The sequence below is a fragment of the Cotesia glomerata genome, linkage group LG8 (assembly GCF_020080835.1).
Source record: "Cotesia glomerata isolate CgM1 linkage group LG8, MPM_Cglom_v2.3, whole genome shotgun sequence".
In the NCBI taxonomy this organism is placed as follows: domain Eukaryota; kingdom Metazoa; phylum Arthropoda; class Insecta; order Hymenoptera; family Braconidae; genus Cotesia; species Cotesia glomerata.
The window spans coordinates 11,891,268-11,916,324 of NC_058165.1; the positions used below are offsets into that span (position 1 = coordinate 11,891,268).

General features: G+C 35.1%; 1 protein-coding gene across 1 annotated transcript in view; it reads left to right on the forward strand.

Moving 5' to 3' along the window:
* Positions 1-25,057, forward strand: part of LOC123270797 (endochitinase) — a 166,135-nt gene that overhangs the window by 60,442 nt on the left and 80,636 nt on the right. The window contains exon 3 of the mRNA XM_044736949.1: positions 15,123-15,461. Within this exon, the coding sequence (XP_044592884.1) occupies positions 15,123-15,461 (339 nt within the window). The remainder of the gene's footprint in view (positions 1-15,122; positions 15,462-25,057) is intronic.

Below are 25,057 nucleotides of genomic sequence, written 5' to 3' on the forward strand. Positions count from 1 at the left end.
AATCCAGGAGTAAATTTCGGAGTTATGTAAGAAAAACACTTTTTCTCAAATTTTTTGTTCACGATATCTCACAAACGAATTAACCGATTTTGACGGGATTTGCGATCGACGTGGTTTTTTACGGATAAGAGCTGATTAGTTTTTGGAGTTCATCGACAAAGCCACTAAAAAGTTATTCCAAAAAAAAACAGTTCTATTTTATATTTTAAATTTTATATTTTTGAGATTTCTCAAAATCTAATAGTCCGAATTACCTCAAATAGTATAAAATATCTAGGGGCAAAGAAACTCGATTGCCGCTGATTTCATTTGAATCGGTCGAGCCGTTCAAAAGTTATAAGAAAGTTACATACATACACGCACACACACACATACGTACAGACAGAAAGACACCATCGCGGGAATAGTCAGAAAAGCTTCCTAGGAATTCAGAAAGTCGAGATCTAATGAAAACTAGATTTTCGAAAAACGAGGTAAAACCAATGACTTCCTAATTTTTTAAAATTTTCAATTTTCTTAGCGGGAAGTTAAAAAAATTATCGACTGTTCTTCATAGTTTTAGTATATCTATAACTTTATTTTTAACTTTCTGTAAAGAAAATTAAAAATTTTCAAAAATCGGGACGTTATTGGTTTTACCCCGTTTTTCGAAAATCGAGTACTCATCAGATCTCGACGTTATAAGGTCACAAAAAGCTTCCCTGATTATTCTCGCGATGGTATCCGTGCGGCTGTATGTGTGTTCATGAGTGTAAGTGTGTTTTTTTTTTTTTTTTTATAGAGAAGGTAAAATACATTTACGTATGCCAGGACTTGCTGTTGGTGCTAGGACTAAGTGTTTGCATGGGTATGTCTCCCTCGGAAGTCAATATTATTTTGCAACAATACTGACTAATCATCCTCCTATTTCCTTTCCCCATAGATATTACAGGGAGAACTGGATCGGAACCGCGTGAGCATTACTTCAATCCAGTCCATGCTGCGTCTCAAGACACCTACTTCTTGTTACTACTGGTTTCTTATTCTGTTCTGCGATTTTTTTTTCTAAAAGGCGCTGCACATCGGCTGCGACAGCTGACCAGTTTTCTTCTGTTTTGATCATGCAGGTTACCAGGCTCTCTGGGAGGAGCGTGGTGCCTATTGTTACTTCGGTGCTGTTTCTGCCGTCCTTCCACCGATCACACTCGAAGAACGTGTGCTTGGCGTTGTCAATTTTGTTTGGGCAGTGTTTGCACGTAGGTGTGATGTGCAAACCCATCTTGAAAAGATAGGCATTGAACTGCCCATGTCCCGTTAATAGCTAGGTCAGGAAGAAGTCCGTGTCCCCGTGCTTCCGAGGAAGCTAGACACTGATGTTTGGGATCAGGAGCGCCGTCCACCTGCCCGTCTCTCCTGATGTCCATCGGTCCTGCCACTCTTGCTGCGTTTCCGCCTTTACCCTCGTTCTTGCGTCCTTCATGTTTTCGTCACTATCTTTATCGTCATAGAGTTTTTCTCTTTCGAATGCTAATAAGTAGATGAGCGCGGCTCACGCAATGACAAATACAGCCGCTTTAAAAAATTGCGCGTTAGGCGCAGACAACTCTGAGAGCGCCTCGCTGCTGTACTGCTGCTATCTTTTGTCGGTAGGTCTTCTGCTTTAATATGTCTGCCCATATCTCCGCTCCATAAAGTAATACCGAGTGGACTGCTTCTAGAAGAACTCTTCTCTTTTTTGTTCTTGGTCCCATGGTGTTGGTCATAATTCGTGCTCGGCTAGACACCATCTTGCTGGCTTTCTTGCATGCACTGTCGAGGTGTTCGTGGAAAGATAGTTTCTCGTCTATCATTACCCCTAGATAGCGCAGGGCCATCGTTGACGTCAGTGTTGTTCCTCCCATGTCCACAGCGAATGGTTTTGGGAACCATTTTTGACGTGTCAAAACGACCATCTCGGTTTTCTGTTCGGCAAGTTTCAGGTGATGCTTACCAAGCCAAGTTTCGACGGCGTCAATATTTTCCCGAACTAGCAGTTGTGCCTCTACGCTGTCCACGACTATAGTGGCCGCAATGTCGTCTGAAAAGCCTGTTAGCTCTACTTGCTCTGGCAACGGGATTTCAAGAAGCTCGTCGTAGTCCACGTTCCATAGATCGGGCACCATTATGGAGCCTTGCGGTACGCCAGCCGTTATGGCGTAGTCTTGTGGGCCTTCAGTAGTTTCCACTATTAGCTGTCTATCGTCAAGGAAGTTGTCGACTAGTGCCAGAATCTCTGGCTCCGCGTCAAACCTGTGCTCCAGAGTGTCTAAAATGTCTCCCTAATTTGCGCTGTGAAATGCGTTTTTAACATCTAGCGTGAGGAGAAGACATACTTTACGAGCTTTAAGGCTACTAGACCATGCTTGTGTTGCTGTCTTTATAAGTTTCTCGATCGCTCCGACTGTCGAACGACCTTTCTGGAAGCCATGCTGGTTGGTGGCAAATCCTCCAGCACGGTCGATGTCGTTACGAAGTTTCCCTTGTATGAGCTTCTCGAGCAGTTTTCCAGCAATGTCTAGCATACAGAGTGGTCTAAACGACGAAGGTGTTACGGGGGTTCCCTTACCCTTGTCTAAGAGAACCAATCTCTGCCGATTCCAGACTGCGGGAAACGTATCAGTTGCCAAGCATGCGTCGTAGGTGTTTAGGAGTATGTCTGGGTATGCCAGGGCTACAATCTTGATCACCGATGCCGGGATGCCGTCAGGTTCAAGTGCCTTTCCTGTTTTAAGTGACTATGCCGCGTCTTGTAGTTCCTTAGTTGTGAAGGGTGTTACTTCGTTGTTTTGAGCGTAGTGTTTCTTCTCCTACGGCAGGTGTTTGGGGAAAAGCTTCGGTACAATGCTGTCCATTAAGGCAGGAGACTTCAACGCCTCTGGCGAAGCCTTTCCGAATCGTTTGGCGACAATTTGGTAGGCTTTACCCCAGATGTCATTGTCGAGATCTTTCCAGATCTCTTTCCATAACTTCGATTTACTTGCTTTGATGGATCAGTTTAGCGTCTTCTTGGCCTGCTTATACTCTTTCGAATATAAGTTTTGGTTTGAAGAGCCCTTCGCAGCTCTCGTGGCGCGGCGACGTAGCTCATGACATCTTTTGCGAAGTTCTGCTATGTCTGATGATCACCAGTACGCTGGCCTGTGGAAACCCCGGTTTTTCAGTCGCGGCATACAGGCATTACACGAGGCAGCAATTTTTTTCATCGTAGTTAGTACTGTTTTTTCAGTCTCGCTGCGGGTCTTTGGGATCGGGTTGTTTTGAAAAGTAGACCAGCTTTGTGTGAGTGACTTTCGCAGTGCTTCTACATCAAGCTTCCTGACGTTCCACTTCCGCTTAGAAAGGTCGCGTTGTGAAACCGGAGCAAATGCCAGTTCAACGTTCAATGTCACAAATTGGTGATCACTGCCACTGTATTTTTCGGATACAGTCCAGTCTCCGATCATGTTGGCAGTTCTTGGAGTCACCAACGAAATTTCAAGCATGGATTCTTGGTACCCTGGTCTTCTGAAGGTCGTGGTGCTCCCAATATTCAGCACTATGAGGTCTAGTCTAGCCGCAACGTCAGCCACCTCGTTACCTCTGGTGTCGGAGAAAGCAGTGCTCCATTCAGCTGATTTAGCATTGAAGTCACCAGCTGCGATGACTTCGCCGTCGAACTTAGCGATCACATCCTCTATATTTGCCAGTTTCTGTCAGAACACACTAATCTCTTCGTTAGGTGAGAGATAGATGCTCATGAAGTAGGTTGTGGGGGTTTGAATTCAGACAAAACCTGCTCCACTTCCGCTGTTGTTGGCGGTAACGTTCTTTGTGTTTACAATCCAGATTGCTGCCATGCCAGTTTCATCTGCGAACCATGCTCTGTCATGGAGGTTTAGATATTGTTCAAAGATGAAGCAAACGTCAATCTTCTCTTCAAAGACTCGCTGACGAAGTAAGTTCTGCGCCAACGCACATCTATTCAGGTTTCCTTGGAGTATGAGCGTCATTTCTGCCCTCTCATAGCTTCGGCAAGTACGGTGCAGAATGCATTACAAGCCCCGGAGCCTGGAATATGACATAAGCTATCTGGAGCTTCTTGGTTCAGTGTACAGAGGAAGCGCTTTGGCTGTTCAACGTAGTCTGCAGTTTTGTGGCATTCTCCCCCGTATTTAAAACAGCATTTGCTTTGGTCAGGCCCCTTGGAGGAGTTCGTCACATTCCCGTATACGAGGCATCTGATACAGCGTGTTACTTTTACAACTGGGCGAACGCGGCAGTTAACCCATCTGATTATTATACGGGCCTTGTCGAGGATTTTGAACGCGCTAGCCTCGTCTATCTTGCAGAAGACTGCCCGGTTTACGGAAACAAAATTTTTTCTATTTTTGAAAATTTGACAATTTTTTTTTTTTAAATAAAAAAAATATAAAAAAAAATTGGCCCTGCTCGGGATAAGCGAGGATAGTTGTGAAATTAATTGAAGTTTTTTTTTTTTTATAAAAAAAAAAAAAAAAAAAAATAGCGGACTTCGAAAAAATGACGATTTTACTCAAAAAAACCGATTATTTTATATAATTGATCATGTTAAATTTTTTACGTGTATTTTTTCGAAAAGTTAATTCAAAAACAAAAATTAAAAAAAAAAAAGTTACCCAGAAGTCAATTTCCAACAAAGTTATTGCTATTTGAAAATAAAAAAGCCATTTTCTTGATAAATTTATAATTTTTTTTGGGTTGGATAAAAAAATTTGAAAAAATTCTCAAAAATGTCTTTCAAAGGGTAGAAAAGAATAATAAAGTTTCAGCTAAATCTAAAGCGGTTGGGTTCAAAAGTGGTCGATTTGGCATGGAATACCCTATATACATTGAGCCTACCGTCCATCTTACGACAGGCATTTTTAAAATCACAGTCCATCTTACGACAGGCTCAAATGGTAGAGTAGTCGACATGTCTTCGGAAGGTTCTGGGTTCGAATCCCAGTTGAGCTATCTAATAATTTTTTCTTGCATATTCTATAAAATCACATTACGATGATCCTCTCCTCATTCCTTTCTCAATCCATTCCTACCAAATATCCTGTTACGTAAATGTGGAACGCTTCACGTAATAATTAGCGCAACTCATATTCTTTCCTGCTTCACAGCATTATTTATATTTGTAAAAATGCTTGCCATAAGATGGACGGTGTGCCTTAATGTATATAGAATAAGCGAAAGTGAAATTTAGTATAGACTAGATAGCTCAAATGGTAGAGTAGCCAACATGTCTTCGGAAGGTTCTGGGTTCGAATCCCAGTCGAGTTATCTAATAATTTTTTCTTGCATGCTCTATAAACTCACATTAAGAAGATCCTCTCCACAATCCTTTCTCAATCCTTCCCTACCAATATCCTGTTACGTGAATGTGGAACGCTTTACGTAATAATTATCGTAACTCCTATTCTTTCCCGCTTCATAGCATTATTTATATTTCTAATTTGCGGATGACATGCAAAATCGTGAAGCGTTCCACATTTTTACAAATATAAATAATGTGTTTAGTATAGACCGGATAGAAAGCATTAAAATTGTTGAAGGCAGCCAATACATTCGATGTTTCATTTTTCAGGACACACAGTATACTGTCATCTACGTATAATTTTACTAAAGGTAATGGATAGCTCAGTACTCGCAGAACATTCCTCAATAGATAGTCCATAACGATATCAGCTAGCACAAGGCTTGCTGGATTCCCCATGTTTGTGCTGTCTAGTTGTTGGTACAGCTTCCCGTCGAACTGAAAATAGGTTGAGTTAAAACGAAATTCAATTAATTTTAACATCAAGTTTTTGTTTTTTAAACTAATCATTTTCGACCAGCTATCCCATTCCTCGTTTATGACCTGTAAAACTAATGTTTTTGGGATGTTGGTAAAAAGAGACACTACGTCCAAAGAAACCAAAACATAGTCAGGTGGTAGGTATATGGTCTTAATATGTTCAGCAAGTTCAAACGAGTTCTTGACACAGAAATTAAAACTCTTAGTAATCGGTGATAAAATATTATGGAGCAACTTAGCAAGATTGTAACTCGGTGAACCAATGCAACTAACGACAGGTCGGAGATTTTTACTTTTTTACTTTTTTTACTTTTTTTACTTTTTAACTTCCCGCTAAAAATCTCAGATTTTCAAAAATCGGGAAGTTATTGTTTTTACCCCGTTTGGCAAAAATCGAGTTTTCATCAGATCTCGACGTTTGAAGGTCACAGGAAGCTTCCCTGACTACCCCCGCGATGTTGTCACTATGTCTGTATGTATGTATGTGTGTGTGTGTGTGTGTGTGTGTGTGTGTGTGTGTGTGTGTGTGTGTGTGACTATGTGACTCGCTTATAACTTTTGAACGGTTGAACCGATTTCATCGCGGTTGGTGCCATTCGAAAGGGCTACGCTGAACTTAGATTTCCTGAGAATTTGAACCGATTCGGACCGATAGATTTTAAGAAATCTTGAAAAATCTTAAAAAATAAGAAAAAATCATTTTTGAAAGTAGTTTTTGGAATATCTTTTAAACGGCTCTATCGATCAACTTCAAAAACTAATCCGCCCTTAAGCTTGAAAAACCACGCCGATCGGCGTCAACCCGATCAAAATCGGTTGATTCGTTCGAGAGATAGCGTGAACGAAAGAAAACCGAAAAAAACCGAAAAAAGTGTTTTTTTCACATAACTTCGTCATTTCTTCTCGGATCACTTTTGATGACATAGCATAATTTATAGAGCTTAAAAAACCGCGTCAATTGCCGCCAAAAACGTAGAAATCGGTTAATCAGTTCAAAAGATATCGTCAATAAAAGATTTGAAAACAAGTGTTTTTTTAAAATCACTGCGACATTTTTAACTTCCCACTAACAAAATCGAAGATTTTCAAAAATTAGGAAGTTATTGTTTTCACCCTGTTTTGAAAAAATCGAGTTTTCATCAGATCTCGACGTTTTAAGGTCATAGGAAGCTTCCCTGACTACCCTCGCGATGTTGTCACTGTGTCTGTATGTGTGTGTGTGTGTGTGTGTGTGTGTGTGTGTGTGTGTGTGTGTGTGTGTGTGTGTGTGTGTGTGTGTGTGTGTGTGTGTGTGTGTGTGTGTGTGTGTGTGTGTGTGTAAGTATGTAAACCTCTTATAACTTTTGAACGGCTTGACCGATTTCATCGCGGTTGATGCCATTCGAAAGGGCTTCGCCAAACTTAGATTTCCTGTTAATTTGAACCGATTCGGACCGATAGATTTTGAGAAATTTGGAGAAATCTAAAAAAAAGTAGGAAAAAAAATTTTTTCTGAAGTGGTTTTTTTGGGATAACTTTTAAACGGCTTAACCGATCGATTCCAAAAACTAATCAGCTCTCAACCTTGAAAAACCACGTCGATCGCCGCCAATCCGGTCAAAATCGGTTGATTCGTTCGAGAGATATCGTGAACGAAAGAAACCGAAAAAAGTGTTTTTTCAGTTACTCCGAAATTTCTAGTTTGACCAATTGAAACTTAGAAATTCTTTATGAGGCTTAAAAAACTGCGTAGAATGCCGCCAACCGCGTAAAAATCGGTTCATTCATTCAAAAGTTATTGCGGTATGAACATTCAAAAAATAGTGTTCTATGAAACTTCTATCAGACTTTTGAGCTCAAAGAGCTCAAAAGCATAGAAAAGGTATCTTTTTGAGCTCGGAGAGCTTAAAACAACACACAGATTGTACTTTTGAGCTCGAAGAGCTCAAAAAAGCGGCCAGGTATTAACGGAATTAGAGGGAAGTTGCAGGGATGGCCTTTAGGGTCAACCGTTTTCCTAATTTTTTTTACTTTTTTTTACTTTTTTACTTTTTTTAAGGAATTCTTATCAATTACCTCGTTTTCTTTCAGCAGAATTGCTTAATCATTCGCCATCCGTTGAAATTTAACAGTTGGATCCTTGTTCATTAATCTGTAAGTCGTTGCATCTTCTAACATATCATACATTACTTCTCAGTACTCTCTTCTTTCCGTAATAATCGTAGAATTTCCTTTGACAGATTTAGAGACAATAATATTTCTATGTTCTTTAAAAAATCTACACGTTGTCAAGACATCTCTGCCAAACTGATCAAGCCATTTCGGTTCAGGTTTTTTATAATAATTGATGATATTAACAATCTGCGACCAAAGTAAGATTTTTTCATGTTTAACCAGTTTCTCTTCTTCAACCAGTGTTGGTAGACTGTTCACTGAGAACTCCGCATCTTTAATTACTACTACCGGACAGACATCTTTCTTCTTAACTGGCAAATCAAACTGCGGATCCACGCATAGTACTCTTTTTACATCTTCTGATAAGACTACATTAGTATAAATTGATAATATATTCCTGGTCACGTGTCCTGCATTTCATGCTCGACGTGTCAGACTTCAATTCTCCGATTTTCTTGATATTAATGATCTATACCTAATTAAACTGCGTTTCATACAACTTTTTCGCTATAAGTTCCCACCTCGTAAAATCAACTTCATTCATACTTCTCTTAAGCTTGTAACGTCCACGTTTTCCAAAAAAAAAATTATAAAAAATAAAATAATTTATTTGTCCCCGGCTCGAAATTTGCTCGCCGGAGTCCAGGGTCATAAACGGGGATTACATTATCAATAACAAAATAATAAACAAAACACTTTATTTTAAATCAATCAAAGAAAAAAAGAGAAACCTCTTTATTGGCCTGATCATGTTAATAAACGATATAAACAATATAAACAAATTAAACAATATAAACAATATGTTAGAACACTCTTCTCACATATACTCTCACTCACCGTGAGCGTCAAAATCGCGAACTAAACTTCAAAAGCTGGTTCCCCGCTTCCCCAGGAGACTAGCCGTCACCCCTGGGCCTAAACCTCTACCCCGAGAGCGAATGGAGAGTGTCCTCTTCGCCCCCACCTACACGGCTTATGATCACCTACCGTACCTCAGCTGAAGGCTTTGGCACGGGGAGAAGCACTTTCATCCGGTCGGTTCATGATACTTACCTGAGCCTTGGTCAGACTCCAGGTAGAGTATCATCCTCTGGAATTACTTGGTGAAGAGTATTCGCCCGAGTAATTCTCCCGAGAAAGAACTGCTTGCTTTATCGAGCCAAATTTTGGCGTTTATCATTTTTTGCCTAACTCTCTTGTAACGAAAAGGAAGAGTCGTTTTAGACACCTATCCGGTGTTCTCGTACTAGCATTCAAAAATAATTATTTATTATTTTAATCGTAATTTCCTTCATTTTCCATCCATTCGTCTCGCCAAATTCTAAGTTTTTATTTTCGAAACTCAAGTCTTTATTATTTTAATCGTAATTTTCTTCATTCTCTATCCATTCGTTTCGTCAAATTCACAATTCTTTATTATTTTAATCGCAATTTCCTTCATTATATATCCATTCGTTGATTTTTCCATACTAAATTGTCCTCGGGACTTATAAAATTTTCGCTTACCTAATTTATTTCTTACAAAATAATAATCGTCAATTCTTTCATTTTATATCCATTCATCACCTTCCCATACTAAATCTTGTTCGGAACTTAGAATAATTTTCCCAGTATTTTAATTTCTTTTACAATTAATTCGTTCGGCTTCGTAATAATTTCTCACACGCTTAATTTCTTAATTTAATCATACCTTCGGTAACAATAATATAAAATTATTAACTAAATAAATACAATAATTAAATAATAATCGCCGCACTAATAACAATAATTGTTTCTATTAATTTTTAAGTAATTAACTAAAAATAAACTAAAATACTCAAATACAAAAAGTAAAATCTGGGTCATAAGCTCCAGCTCCAACTTCCTGCACTGCTCAGTCATTCGATTGACTTTCCAATCAGTAACATGTATCTCAAATTTTAAGATAGACTTCGTTAGTTTAACTGTTAGATTGTTGATCTCCTTCCTGAACGGATGGTCATCCACGAATAAAGTGTAAAGGCAATTTAAATTATTAACAATATGTTTCGAGAATATACAAGGGGTATTCTACACCAAATCGACCACTTTTGAACCCGACCCCTTTAGATTTTGCTGAAACTTTTCCATCCTTTTCTACCTTTTGAAAAACATTTTTAAGAATTTTATCAAATTTTTTTGTCCAGCCTCAAAAAAGTTATGAATTTTTTAAAAAAATGGCTTTTTTATTTTCAAATAGCCATAACTTTTTTAGAAATTGACTTTTGGGTACCTTTTTTTTATTTTTAAATTTTCGTTTTTAAATGAACTTTTCGAAAAAATACACGAAAAAAATTTAACATGATCAATTATATAAAATAATCGGTTTTTTTTAGTAAAACCGTCATTTTTTCGAAGTTTGCAGATTTTTTTTTTTTTTTTCTTAAAGAAACCAATTAATTTGACAACTTTTCCCGCTCATCTCGGGCAGGGCCGATTTTTTTTTATATTTTTTTTATTTATTTAAGAAAAAAAGTTGTCAAATTTTCAAAAATGGAAGAAATTTTTTTTCCGTGAACTTTATTTCTATCATAAAAGAAATATAATTTAAAGATTTTATGATATAATATTCTTAATTTATAGACTTTATTTACAAATATAATGAATAAGTTTAATGATTAATCGAGTTAATATCCAATGATTTCACAAAAACAATACAAAAATTATTTATTAATTCTCTCTCTGGCGTTTCAATATTTTACAAATTCTGTGTTCATTAGAGTTTGAAAATTTTTTAACATACAAACAACCATTTTTGTCTGGAATTATACAATGTAGTTGTTGAGTTCCTACAATTGGTTTCGTTTTCAAAAATCTGTCATTTAAATCAGTTAATGCTGTATTATAATCTTCTTCTGGAGAAAACTTAACTATGATATTTGGTAAGTTATTAGGGTTAGAAGCCCATTTAAAAAATTCTATCGGTGATGTTATTCGTTTAAAACTGCAAGTTTGAGACTTGCTCTTGCTGCGTATTGTTTGATGATGCCACCAATTCCATCACACGGACCTTTGCCATGGGCAGTCGCAGAAAAATGTCATTCAGCAGGAATATCAAAATCATCTTCATGATAATATAAATTTACAAAAATTTTAAAGTTTTTGAACTGTTGAGGAGCCCCATCAGAAAAATAATAAATCTTGTTACAGCGTTCAGGAAGACTTTTTACAAAATCAGTTATTAATTTAATGAAAACATGAACAGCAACGGCATCGTGATTATTACAGTCTGAAATAATTACTAAACTTTTGTGTTCAAGTTCATCATTTACTTTGTAATAAATAACCACCGGAAAAACTGTTGCCAGATTATTATTTCAGTGAAAACCAGATGCTGCATTTTGTACTACGAACGCATAATTCTCTGCAAAATCATAAATAATGACAAATTCATTTGGTTTCAGTGTTTCTTTCAATGTTTTCAAAAATTTAGCTTGTTCTCTAGCAATAAATGAATGAGGTAAGAGAACTTTTAGTTCACTACAAAAGTTTTCAACAAATTCTTCTGTAGGCTTGATAAAAGTTTCCAAACTACTTCTCGGTTCTGATATCCAATACTTATACGTAATATTCTCGATCTTCTGATTCTCAAAACATGTAAGTAGAATGTTACTCAACTCATCTACCCCTGGACAGTTGTAACATTCACCCAAATAACATTGCACCGACGGAGTCTCACAAATTATCATGTCCAAACAATCACTATAGTGTTTCATGGGCCTTTCTGTATTTATTGTTAAAGAATGAAGATTTGCACCTAATAGAAAAGTTATTAAATACACAGAAAATTCACACACATAATTATTAATTAATTTGATAATTACCAAGCATCATCAACTTAAAGTTTTTGATACATCATATATACACAGATGGTGTGTGTTCCACTTGCTCCTGCTAACACACAATGTTTCGATCGTAAAGAAGCGAATTTCGAAAATCCAATTTTCTTTGTTGGGTTTATTTCACGGAAACATTGGCATAGTTCTTTTCAGTTAGACAGAACAAGCGGTTTTTGGACCTGTACTCGATTACCATCATTATTCCGAACTGAAACAAAGTCTTTCATACCGGGCATTATAGCACTATACTCATCATTGTTGTAAAAATTCTTAATTTTTTATAATATTTGATGAGTAATTGTCCTCCCTATATAAAAAATGTTAAGTAATTCAGTCTTCAGATGTACCAGAAACATCAATTTTACGCTATACCTACCTAATTTCGATTCAGGTATTGAAAGTAGACCCTTTTCTTCAACCAACTCTTTTGCTATCCTTGTTAAATGTCGTAATATATTTATAGTTTCACAAATACATCTTTCACTCTATTTTTCAGGTAACAATGTTAAAATTTGTATTTTTAAAGATTTATCCGTTTCTTTATCATCGAATTTGTCATGTAGCATTTTAATTAAGGAGCGAAAATTTTCACCATCGTCGTCGATCGATCCTTCATCGGCAGCTGAGAGCAAAATTTTTTTTAAGCTGTCAAATATTTGATTTATTTTACTTCTTAAAAATTTATAATCATTCAATTTTTTTGAAGGAACCGGCGATTGATTCAACAGTCGCAATGCATCGTTTATAACAGGTAATTGAGTTACAGCGCTAACTTGGGATGCCGAGCTTGATTGTGAATTTTTAGATTCGCTATTAAACGACAAGGAACCTTAAAAAAACAATGAAACATGTAGTTGCTAGGAATGTATTTATGTAATGTATGAATAATTTCAGAAAACTTACAGAATGATAAGGATAACGAAAGATCCGTGGCAGTTGTGTTACTTCACTGTCAACACCATCATTGTTCTCATTGTTGTCACTGGAATCATTTTCATGGTCACTTGCATCAACATTAGGATCATTACTAGTATTTGTTTGTTCCTTTACTAATTTTGAAGCTTATTTTCGAGACGAACTGCATAACAAATAATTTCCACCTAATCCTAACGTTACTTTTATAATGTCAGTTGCTGGACATAAACCCATTTTTCTTGAATGCGATTCCAACTTAAATAGATTACAACATCGATCGAATTACTTTATTGATGCCATAATGTCTTCATAAAATTTTTCCAATCAATTTAGATTAATAGAATAAAACAATTAGCTATTCAAATAATACCAAATCATAATGGTCTTCATAAACTATAATAATTATTCATTTATTTAGCAAATGTAAAAACAACAATCTTTCACTAGACACTTGATCGCACAAAAGATTAACAGCAATTCACAGGTTATGTTTTAGAGTATAAAATAACCGTATTCATAAATCGATACGAACTAGCGTATAGTTTCTAGTATACTAACTATTGGGAAGTCTATAATTGTCCTACCCTAGTTTATCGACCTCACTGATAAGTTAAAATTTGAATCTTGGTGATTATATTCATAAATTAAGTCTATAAATTGAGAATATTATATTATAAAATCGTTATATTATATTTATTTTATGATGGAGTAACATGACTAACCTCAACATGTTTAAATAGTTGTTTATAGTTGACTGTTATGTTTGTCAGTAAGTACATGCTGGAAAGGCTTATTTATATATTTATTTATATTTATTTGATCAATCGTTTGTATTTTATTATAAATATTGTTGTGCTTATCAAATTATCAATTGGTAATTACAATGATAATTATATTGAAGAAGATCGTGTATTTACATGTTTCAATTTGACGACTATTAAGACATGTTGAGGTTAGTCATTGGAATATCGGTATTGTATATTTGTCATGTTTACCAAATTCAAAAATATCTCGTTAATTTTTATATTATTTTCCAGAGCTTGATAAAATCTTAAGAATAAAGACGATACGTTGCAAATCAATGATTGTTTGAATTGATTAACATTATTTTTTCCAATTACCAGTGATCCTGATCATATTACTATTTTATTAAACTGGAAGTGAACTGTTTTAAAAAAATGAAAAAAAAATTATTTTTTCACATAACCTGCATTGAAAATGCAAGTTTCAAAGCCTGTTGAGCCAACTAAAACTAGTTAATTTCAGACCAATGCGACTGTTGCCGGGCAGGAATCAAACATTTTCTTTCTGGCGGGCAGAAAATTACGATTTTCTGTCTGCGAGATAAAGTTGCAGCTTTATTTTCAATCCTATCAGAGTATCTTTTGTTTATTTTATACCTTTATAATCGTCATTCTAATCGTTAACTGTACTGACATATTATAATTCTGTTACTAAGCATAAATAAGAATGAGAGAAAAAAACTATTCAATTCACGAATAATCTTTAATAAAAAATAAACCATCACTTCCTTGAATTGTAGGTTTTAATTTTCTTAATAAGTAAAATGATGATTTTGTCAGTCTTCTGAAACTATTTAGTTTTGATTGGCTCCAGACATTGAAACTAGCATTTTTAATGCAACTTATATGAAAAATATAATGTATGACGCGGAATGAAACACAATTTTAGACCGAGTAATGCCAGCCCTCGCTTCGCTCGGGCAGGCAATTTCACTCTGGTCTGAAATCGTTTTTTTTCATTCCTTGTCACACAATATACTATTATTTTTTTAATCAACCTAGTAATCATGTTGTTGAGCTCGAAGAGCTGAAAAACGTCGTCAGTCAACCGTTTTACTGAGTCTTTATTATTTTTAAAAATTTTTATTACCAAGCCCGATTTTTCATGCTAAATTTATTCGTCTAGTATTATGTTATCCATAAAAAGTGAACAAGTATTTGATCTATACTGTCTTTTTCGTTACTTTATTTCGTTCAATCAGAGAGATATAGCTTTAATTTACGGTTTATTTGAAGACCTATACTTTTTCAAAGCCATTTTTTACTGATAATGAATTTCCAATGTGGCAATGATTCAGCACTTAAATAGATGCATGAAATTTTCAGCTTACGAGGATTCAAGTATGAATAAGATTGCATAAAACAAATTATTTAGAAACGAAGGTCTCAATTAAAGAATAAACATGGAAAATTTTTGTTTATTTTACTAAAACAAAATATAACTAGACAAACGGTATAAGCATCATAAATCTAACTTTATGAAAGAAAATCTAGGGTCTCAGAAACGTAGCTCAATATATTATGTATTGCTTAGCATCATTGAAATAATTGATTCAAATTGTTGTTTGATTTCAGTAATACAACAGACAGCTAGAATTGTTTGCTATTTCAGCAATTGGGCAATTTATAGACCTGGAATTGGTAGTTACGGCATCGCTAATATCCGCGGTGACCTTTGTACTCATATAATTTATTCATTCATCGGTATAAGTAACATTACTTGGGAATATTTCATCTTAGATCCTGAAATTGACGTGAAACAAAATGGATTTTTCAATTTTGTCGGCTTGAAGAAAAAGTTCCCGGGCTTGCAAACAGCGATCGCTATTGGTGGATGGGGTGAAGGTGGGAGGAAATACAGTGCTCTGGTTAGTAATAAAGAGCGACGTGACGTATTTATTCGAAGTATAATTGGTAAGTCTGTATTCGATTCCTAATAGAAATTTTTAGGAAATAAAGAATTAATGTCCACTTTCAACAAGATATATTTTATCAAGAACATTTAAATTTTATTAAGGGATTATTTCAATTTAAAAAAATTTATTGTGTAACGGGTTTTTATGCCGCTCAATTGGCCCCTTAAATTAAATTAATTTAAAACAATAAACTAAACAAAACTGAAATCTAATATTAATAAATAAAATGGCGCCACCAGAATTTTTAATGACAGTTCCTGGAACCGGAACCAGAGCTGGGAGTTTATCTTCAGGGAGAGAGAGTGGAGGAAGGTGCTATAAAATAAATAAATTCTTAATTAACAATATAACCGGTATTTATTAGCAACAAACAAATTTAACAAGTTACGCACACTCACACTCACTCAATAATCAACTTATAACTATAGCTTATTCCTACTATTCTCAACTTGACTAACTAACCACACTGACAAAACTAACTCCACGACTTGAAAGATTAATCACTCTGCACAGAGACTAATCGTATGAAAGAGCTCGTTAATTCGGCCCACAGGAGTAACGATCCAGTGACTAAACGTAGACCTAGATACTCCTGCAGCCTAACATACCCTGCTGCAGGACAACGACCCAGTGACTAAACGTAGACCTAGATGTCCTGCAGTTCACACACATACACTGCTACAAGACAACTACCCAGTGACTAAACGTAGACCTAGATGTCTTGTAGCTCACACACATACCCTGTACACACTCACACACTGACTCTATTTTACTTTATTTTATTTAAACAATTATTAACAAAATTTAATTCAAGAAAATGATGAAAAATTAAATTCTCGACTTAAACATCAGTCACTAGCTAGCCATTGAATTATAAAATATTTTCACGACTAATAATTTAATACCCAAATGTCTGAACTAAAATCCGACGCATAAATTTATTCCAATTCGACTCGTTATTTAATATTAAATAATAAAACGAATTCTTATGAATTTCATCGTACAATTTTAACTAAATAATTTATTTATTTATTTATTTATTCAATTTTTATATCAAGGCAAACTAGCCGAATGACAATAATATACATAATTTTTATAATAAAGTACACGTATAACAATATTAAATATATAAGACTAACATCATAATATTTTAAGAAAGTTAATAATTTTTAATGATTTAATAACATAGTTGCAAAATTCAATAGTACTGTACTATTTATAAGAATAAGAACAACAATAGAATCAATGAGCAATATTTGAAAGCTAATTTTTTCAATAGTAACATATTAGATACTTTAGTAATTTAGAACGTAAATTTTTTATTTTAAATTTTTAAATGGCCTGTTTGACATTTTTGAAGGAGTCTAGGCTGAGTGATTCTATGACTTCAGTGGGTAGCTCTTTCCAGATTCGAATTGCAGAGATTACAAATGAATGCTCGTAGATTGTAGTCGAGAAATTTGGCATTTTGAAAAGAATGTTATTAAATTTTGCTGCAATTCTGTCAGATCTTCTGATATCATATGGTTCTTCAATAAAAAGACTCCTAAGGAACTTGGGTTCACCCGAGTTTAGAAACTTGAACATAAAGCAAGCTAAAGCGTAAAGTCTTTTGGATTTAATTGTGAGCCAATTTAATTTATGCCTGTAAGGAGTGATATGTTCATCACGTCTAAGATTGAATATGAATCTGATAGTGTTATTCACGAGACGCTGCAGTTTGTAGTCTAACTTTTTTGGTGAATCAAGAAAGACTAATGAACAATATTCAATAATTGGGATGATAGTGGACATGACTAAGAGCTTGCGAGTGGACGTAGAGAGAATGTTTCTCCTATATTTCAGGAAATTTAACGTAGCGTAGACTTTACGAGTAGTATGGGCAACATGGACATCCCAAGAAAGATTTCTGGTTAGGTGAATCCCCAAATGCTTGGTTCTATTAACATAGGGTATTGCATTTCCATTTATAATAATTGGAGGAAGATCACAGTTGTCTAAGGGCTTGAGTCTTCTGTTACTTCCAAGAATCATAACCTTAGATTTTGAAAAATTGATTTCAAGGCCAACTTCTTTAGCCCAATCAGCTACTGCTTCCCCATCAGTCGTAAGTTTAATTGCAGCTTTATTCAAGAGCTTCAAATTGTGCTAGATGGGCTAAATAACTGTTTATATTAAGACTTAAGATGTTTATTGATATACTGGTTACAATAGGCTGATCAATTTGTTGTTATAAAAGTTTTTCAAGATCATCTTCAGTGTTGATATGAAACTTAAGTGAATCATCATCCTTCTTTGCATAGACATTGCCACATAATCTTGGACTTAATATCCACGCCGATAAATACTTTTATAAATAATTTTAATGAAATAATAAATTTAATTATCAAAATAAATTCAGGAACTTAAGTTCAATATGTAAAAACAACCACGTGGAATTTTCGATTAAATAATTAATTAATAAATAATTTATCTCAATATAAAATAAATTAACGAAAAATTATCCACGGGTAAATCAGTCTTAAGTGTGCCGAAATCTCAGTGAATCAATTCTCAATAAATAATATAATGTTAAATAATTATTTCCTTGTAATAAATAACATTAATTAATAATTATTCAATTGTTCAAAATAATTTGTCGAGTAAAATAACTGCCAGGAATTTACGCGCTCAAAATGGACGTCAGTGATCGTTAGTGCGTAGTAATTTTGACCTTGGGTACAAGTTAACTGCGTTGCAAAATTCGACCGACGCTTGCCTGATGCGTGAGAAGACAAAGGAACTTTCTCGAAGAATTTATCATTCGGTTTTTATTTTATTAAATGAATTAAATGCAACTAAACCGATCTTTTAGATGTTAAAAATTATTAATAATTAATCGAGTAAGTTAATAAAATAAATTCTCACGACAATTAACACCGCAAGGTCCTTGAGCAGTCCTCGGGTATAAACCCCCTTGAGGGACGCTTAACAGCGACTAACGAACGAAAATCAATTGCAATTAAATAATTATTGAATTATTATTAATTAATTAATGATGGATAGTTAATCAGAGGAGAAGAAAACCGAGTGTAAACCCCGCGGTCCACTCCTAGTCCACATAGTAATTATATTCAATACCTTGATGTATATACGATGATCTAACTCATTACTTGAGATTGGAGTCCTAGATGTTGTTGGCATCTTACGTCTGGTAACTACTCCGGGGACTGGTACCTCTGGAATACTGTCGCACACTGTCTGGCGGTTTACTACTTCAAGCTATTGCAATGCACGGCTCACCTGTATAATAACCCCTATACTACCCCCTCCTACTCTATATTTAGGCCCGAAGATCGAGACGCGCCAGTGCTGCGTCGAAAAGTCATCGATCTCTGGCGACTTATCGATTTAGGGTAAGCCTGTTACAATTGTAACTCTGGCACAGAAATTGAAAAATATGTTGAGATTAACTTTCTATTTTAAAATTTCATGGTTTATAGAATAAAATAATAACGTAACGTGAGCACTGTAGTGTCATAATATTTGTTTCGCATTTAAACGCATAATTATGAGATAAACTAATTATATACGTCAAACATACGATGAGCTTTGTCTTTCTAGCTCTCGATTGCTCAGCAACTATAGGAGTACAATTGTTTAAATCTAAGGCCATTTGCCTCATTGTTGCGATAATAAATTAACACTCAATGCCTTTAAATGCTGTGTTATATTATATAGTAGGTCTAATAATATCATTTATTATCCTTATAAGATTGAGGTTGAGATACTTAATAGAGTAAACATTGGTAAAGATCTTGGTGTAACATTTAATGCTCGATTATCGTTCACTCCTGATATAAAAAATACGGTCATTCCGGCAATGAGAAGACTTGGATTTGTTATCAGAGTATCTAAAAAATTCAAGAACCTTAAAGCCATTCTAACACTCGATACTTCAGTAGTGTAAATATTCTGCAGTGTTTTGGTCCCCATCATATGCTAAGTACAAACTCGAACTTGAAAAAGTTCAACGTAAGTTCCTGAAGTATCTTGCTTATAAAAGTAGGGCAAATATTCTGAACAGGGTACTGACTATCATTCTCTCTGCTCGGATGCTGGGTTACTCACCCTCGAAAAAAGGAGAATCTGTGCCTCAGTACTTATCGTTAAAGGCCTATACAATAGTAGTATTAAATTCCCGGGATTTTAACAGCAGCTAATCATAACAGCCCCTCAAGCAAACACAAGGTCTAATTCTCCGTTTTATCTCCCCCCAGTCCGTTCGAATCTTGCTATGACCTCTTTGCTGTACAGATTAATGTCTCTATGTGACTACATATGTGATAGACATTGAGCTGTCACATCGTTGACGCAGGGTCTGCGGATCCTTGGTAATTAGATAGGAGTGACTGAGGTGCGTATGACCGATGTGAACTCGCGTGATGACTTGTTATTCCCATCTGTTGAAGAGCAATATAGGCAGTGCTTGATTTACACTATTTCTTACGTCGTGTAGCTTTTTGGTAGTTTGAAGCCAGATAGAGTTCCAGTAATTGGTGGTCGCCTTACGGATCATTTTGGCAGCTTTATCGAGCATTAACATTGTTTGGAGAGTATTTGGCGGTAGTTGCTGCCTTGGCCGCCTGGTCAGCTAGGTCGTTTCCCTGAATAGCAATATGAGCAGGTATCCAAAAGAAGGTGACTGACTTATTAAGTGTCTTAAGCTGTACTAGATTTCTTTGAACTCTGTGTATGACGAGATTTGCGGTCGAAAGATTTTCAATGGCCTTTAAGCAGGACATGAAAAATCGCCCTGGCTTCGCACGTGAAGACTAAGTTGTAGTCATGGGTCCCTTGAGCCACTAGTATGGTGGAATCGGAGATAATTGCATAGACTGTTCTGTTGTTGATTGCCGACCCATCGGTATAATATTCAGTGATTGACGAGTACTTATCTCGTAGTTCGAGGAAGTGTAGTCTATGTAGTTCCATCTCGGAAAAATATCGTGACACTGAAATTATATATAATAGAAATCATTCATTTTTGAATTCAAATTAGTGAACTGAGAGTTAACAATAAAACAACATTTTAATTTATCACAATCTAACTTCATAAGACTACAATTGCAAAAATTATTAAAATCAAATTATTTTACAGTAAATATAATGTATTTTTATTTGGTAATCATTAATTTCAGAATTTTAATCAGTGAGATCAGAGTCAACAATAAAACAACATATTTTTCATTTTAATCTATTAAACGAATATTGCAGAACTTACTAGAATTCAAGTATTTAACAGTAAATTTTGTTTCTTAACACCTGATAATATATTATTTTTAAATAAAAATCAGTGAAATAACATCAAACAATGAAACAATAATTTAAACTAATTTTTTAACTTTCCGCTAAGAAAATCGAAGATTTTCGAAAAATCGGGAAGTTATTGGTTTTACCCCGTTTTGCAAAAATCGAGGTTTCAGCAGATCTCGACGTTTTGAAGACCTAAGAAGCTTTTGTTTAACCGATAGAAAAGACATTTAATAAAAATTTATAAGAGGAGTTGCGCCTTCGGGCTTGATCGCTCCAACTCGTGAAAAATCGTGTCACACCATGGCTGTCGCTCATGCGCGCCTTGGTTAGCGGGAGAGAAGCCGGCTCACGAGGTCGGCGGCAAGCAGTTGTGCTTGGACGCTTGTACTAGTACGACTACTCTGTGTCAATCGTTTTCTGATTTATCACTTATACTACGCATTTATTTGAACACTTAAAATATTCATTAAATACTATTAATTTAATTAACTTCAATTACCAATTAAATTCTCAAATCATTAAAAATCATTAGTAACTGTTCAGTGAATTAAATTAATTAAAATTAATAAGTGACGCCACGCGGTCATTACGCGCCATTTCAACAAAGGATTGCATCAGCCACGCGGCTTTAGAAAATCCATAGTTAACACGCAATATTTGTAATAAATTATATTAAATTCATTGCTAAATATTTAATCATCATTCTATCAAATCAAATTTTATCAACTATTCGATTCTGATATCGAATTATCTAATTAGTTCCTACACTAATAATTCTTATCAATCAATCAGTCTCTGCACCGACATTTTACGTCAAATAATTAGTATTTCACTATTAATTAAATCTAGTTAGCTTAAAAGCTAGCGTAAATTCATTAATTCTGAATTAATACCATTTGCTTTTCTAAAGCAATTGAGCTCACCTCGTTTGTGTTGTTTGCGACGGCAATTTACACATATTTTTTCATTCTCACTACACGCTTTGCGTTCTTACTTGTACATTTTTTCATTCGAGGAGGTTTTTTCTCAGCCCAACTGAGTTTTCCTCCTCTGGGGATAAATAAATCTTCATTTTATTCCCCAACAAATCGACGTATATTTTATTTAATATCCTAATCCCAGATTAATCATAATTTTCAAAATAATTACGGAAACTATCCTAAGTGGATAGTTTTCGACAAAACAGCTTTCCTGACTATTTTCACGATGATGTCCGTACCGCTGTATGTATGTGTGTGTGTGTGAGTGTGTGTTGTTTTTGAAGTGAAACTTCTTTACGGAGGGTAAAATTGAACGATTTGAGGCGGAAAAGGGGAAGTAGCGCTAGAGGAGAAGCATTGAGTGAAAGTTTAGAGTAGGCGAGTGGGGGAATCGCTTGTATAGCAAGCCGAGCAAGCCTTATATATTTTAAAGAGTGGGAAGAGTTAAGGAGAGTCAAGTAGAGTGAACGAGTGCAGTGCGCGTGCGTCGTAATTCCACCACGTTATATATATATATATATATATATATATATATATATATATATATATATATATATAATGTGTGTATATATATTATATGTATATGCGTATATCAGCGGTCGCAAACCGTTCTTATTTAAAACGTTTTAGTATAGATTTATGCATAAATTAATACGTAAATACTTATAAATACATGAAAAATACACTTATTTAATATATATATATATATAATATATATATATATATATATATATATATATATATATATATATATATATATATATATATATATATATATATATATATATTAAAATTTATTCCTGGAAAATTATTTTTCATTATATTTTTTAATTATTTTGTGTAAATAGTTTTGGGGTAGTGGGGTGTATATATATTTACACGTGTTGACTCAAATATAAATTTCTCAATTCCTGTCTATACATTCGTATTAATAATTTCATCATTATATTTTCTTAATCTTGGTAAGTAAATGATAATTATTGTACGTTGCTTTATCGAGAGTTACTACGATTGAAAAATTATATATCGTTACAAAAAATAATACGGCTACTTTTTATTATGGGCGAACAAAGCCAGCTGCACTTCGTCCGTCAAAATTTGAGCTTCAAAGACTGTCATTAAACCCATTATTGACATTAGAATCACAAATACTTGAATTTATCACTAAAAAGCCTGGTTTGTCAATTTATAGTTTGAATATTCAAAGTTTACAAGCCCATAACGATGACATTATCGACAAAGTAGCTGCTAATTCAAATATTCTACTTTTTATCTGAAACGTGGACTCATAATGATGAAGACATTTCCATTGCTAATTTTAATTGTGTAGTTAAACATAAACGCCCTAATATTAGATCTGGAGTCGTAGCTATTTATAAAAATGATAACGATACAACACACATTGTAACACCATCAATGGACATTTCAGTACATAATATACAAGCACTTGGAGTACAACTCAGTGCTGTAGGAGAAATCTGTGCCACTGAATGTACAACGGAAAATGGCCAGTCCATTTTACTAGTATCAATTTATATATCACCGAATAAGCATATCACAGACATAATAAAATTTATTCATCGTGCACTACTACCATTTTCGGCTGCTGTTGCGGAAGAGCTTAATCAAGACTTTAATCAAGCTTTAATCAAGACATTAATCAAGCTTAATCAAGACTAAAAAAAAACCTATAATCCTTAGTAGAGATTATAACGTAAATTTTTCATCGGAGTCATCGGCCGTTTTGGTTGATTTTTTAAAGACCAAATTTGATTTATCGATAAATAATAATCCAAATGAACCAACGACAAAACATGGGACAACGATAGATGCGGTTTTTTCGAGATACTTAAATAGAATACAGACAAAAATATTTATTTCACATTTTAGCTATCACAAGCCGCTGATAACATTTGTTGATAATTCAAGTAATAATAAAAAATAAATAAGATGATAATTATAAAAAATAAAAAGGAAAAATAAAACTTACATTTGTTGTTAACATAATATTCTTGTAAATAAATTCATATAAATTTTAATTAAAAAATGTGTAATTGTTTTAATTCTTAAAAACCGAATAATTAATCCAATAAATTTATTTTGTTTGAGAATAAATGAAATGCTATAATATATATTTATATATATATTGATCTGTTTATTTATTCAAAGCGGCTTAAAGAAGTTTCACTTCTTTCGTGACCTTATGTCTGTGAGGCTAACTTATTTTTTTTTTTTTTTCTTTTTTAGAGGGGGGAATCCTTTTTGCCGATTCCAGGCATAGCTGTTTCACCTGGATATGTGAAGACTCGATGCAGCGTCATACTAAAACTCGACGCTGACGCCCCTACTTACTAAACCCTAGACCCCTTTTTTCTTTCCTCTATTCCCTCATGGGAACCGCCGTCAAGCATTACTTCGTGAGAGGAGGATCTAGCTACTGCTCTTTCTTCTGGTGGCTAAGGTCCTAACTTCCTTCCTTCTATCTTCTGATATTTGCTCTTCTTCTTCCGGTAGAACGCAAGTCTGTGAGGACTTCTGTAGCAAACGTGTTGGTAGCGTTCCAAGCAGCTTCTGATGACAGCATTGCCTCCACTAGTGAATCTGGTTGCATTCTCTGGTTGAGGATCCTTTCCAACTCTTCACGGTGTGAATCGAAACGAGGACATACAAAGAAGACGTGCTCCGCATCTTCAGCAACTTCTGGGCAGGACGGGCACTCCGAAGAATCATCGTGTTTAAAGCGGTGTAGATACTCTCGAAAACACCCGTATCCCGACAACATCTGTGTAAGATAGTAATTGACCTCGCCGTGATTCCGGTTAAGCCAAATGTCGATCTGAGGTATGAGGCGGTGCGTTCACATACCCTTCTCTGCGGCATCCCATTGTAGTTACCATCGGCCTATGCTGTTCTACGGTTCTTCAATTCTAGGTTCTTCAGGGCTCAGTGCAGTTGACCTTTTTCGTTGGTAAAGGGCCCGTCTTTCCTCTGCTAGTACTCTAAAAGGTAGGGTTCAGGCAATGACGCACACTGCTTCTTCTGATATAGTGCGGAAGGCACTGGCAACTCTCAGGGCACTCTGTCTATGAATTGGGCCCGCTTTTTTCCATGTGTGTGTTTTTTAGGGGAATCCTTTTACGGATTCTAGGCATAGCTGTTTGGCCTGGATATGTGGCGAATCGACGCAGCGTAGTACTAAAACTCGACAGTAACGCCCCTACCCACCTAAACCCCTAAACCTCCTTTTCCTTCTTTCCTCTAATCCCTCATGGAAACCGGCCGTCAGGCATTACTTCGTGAAGGGAGGATCTAGGTGCGG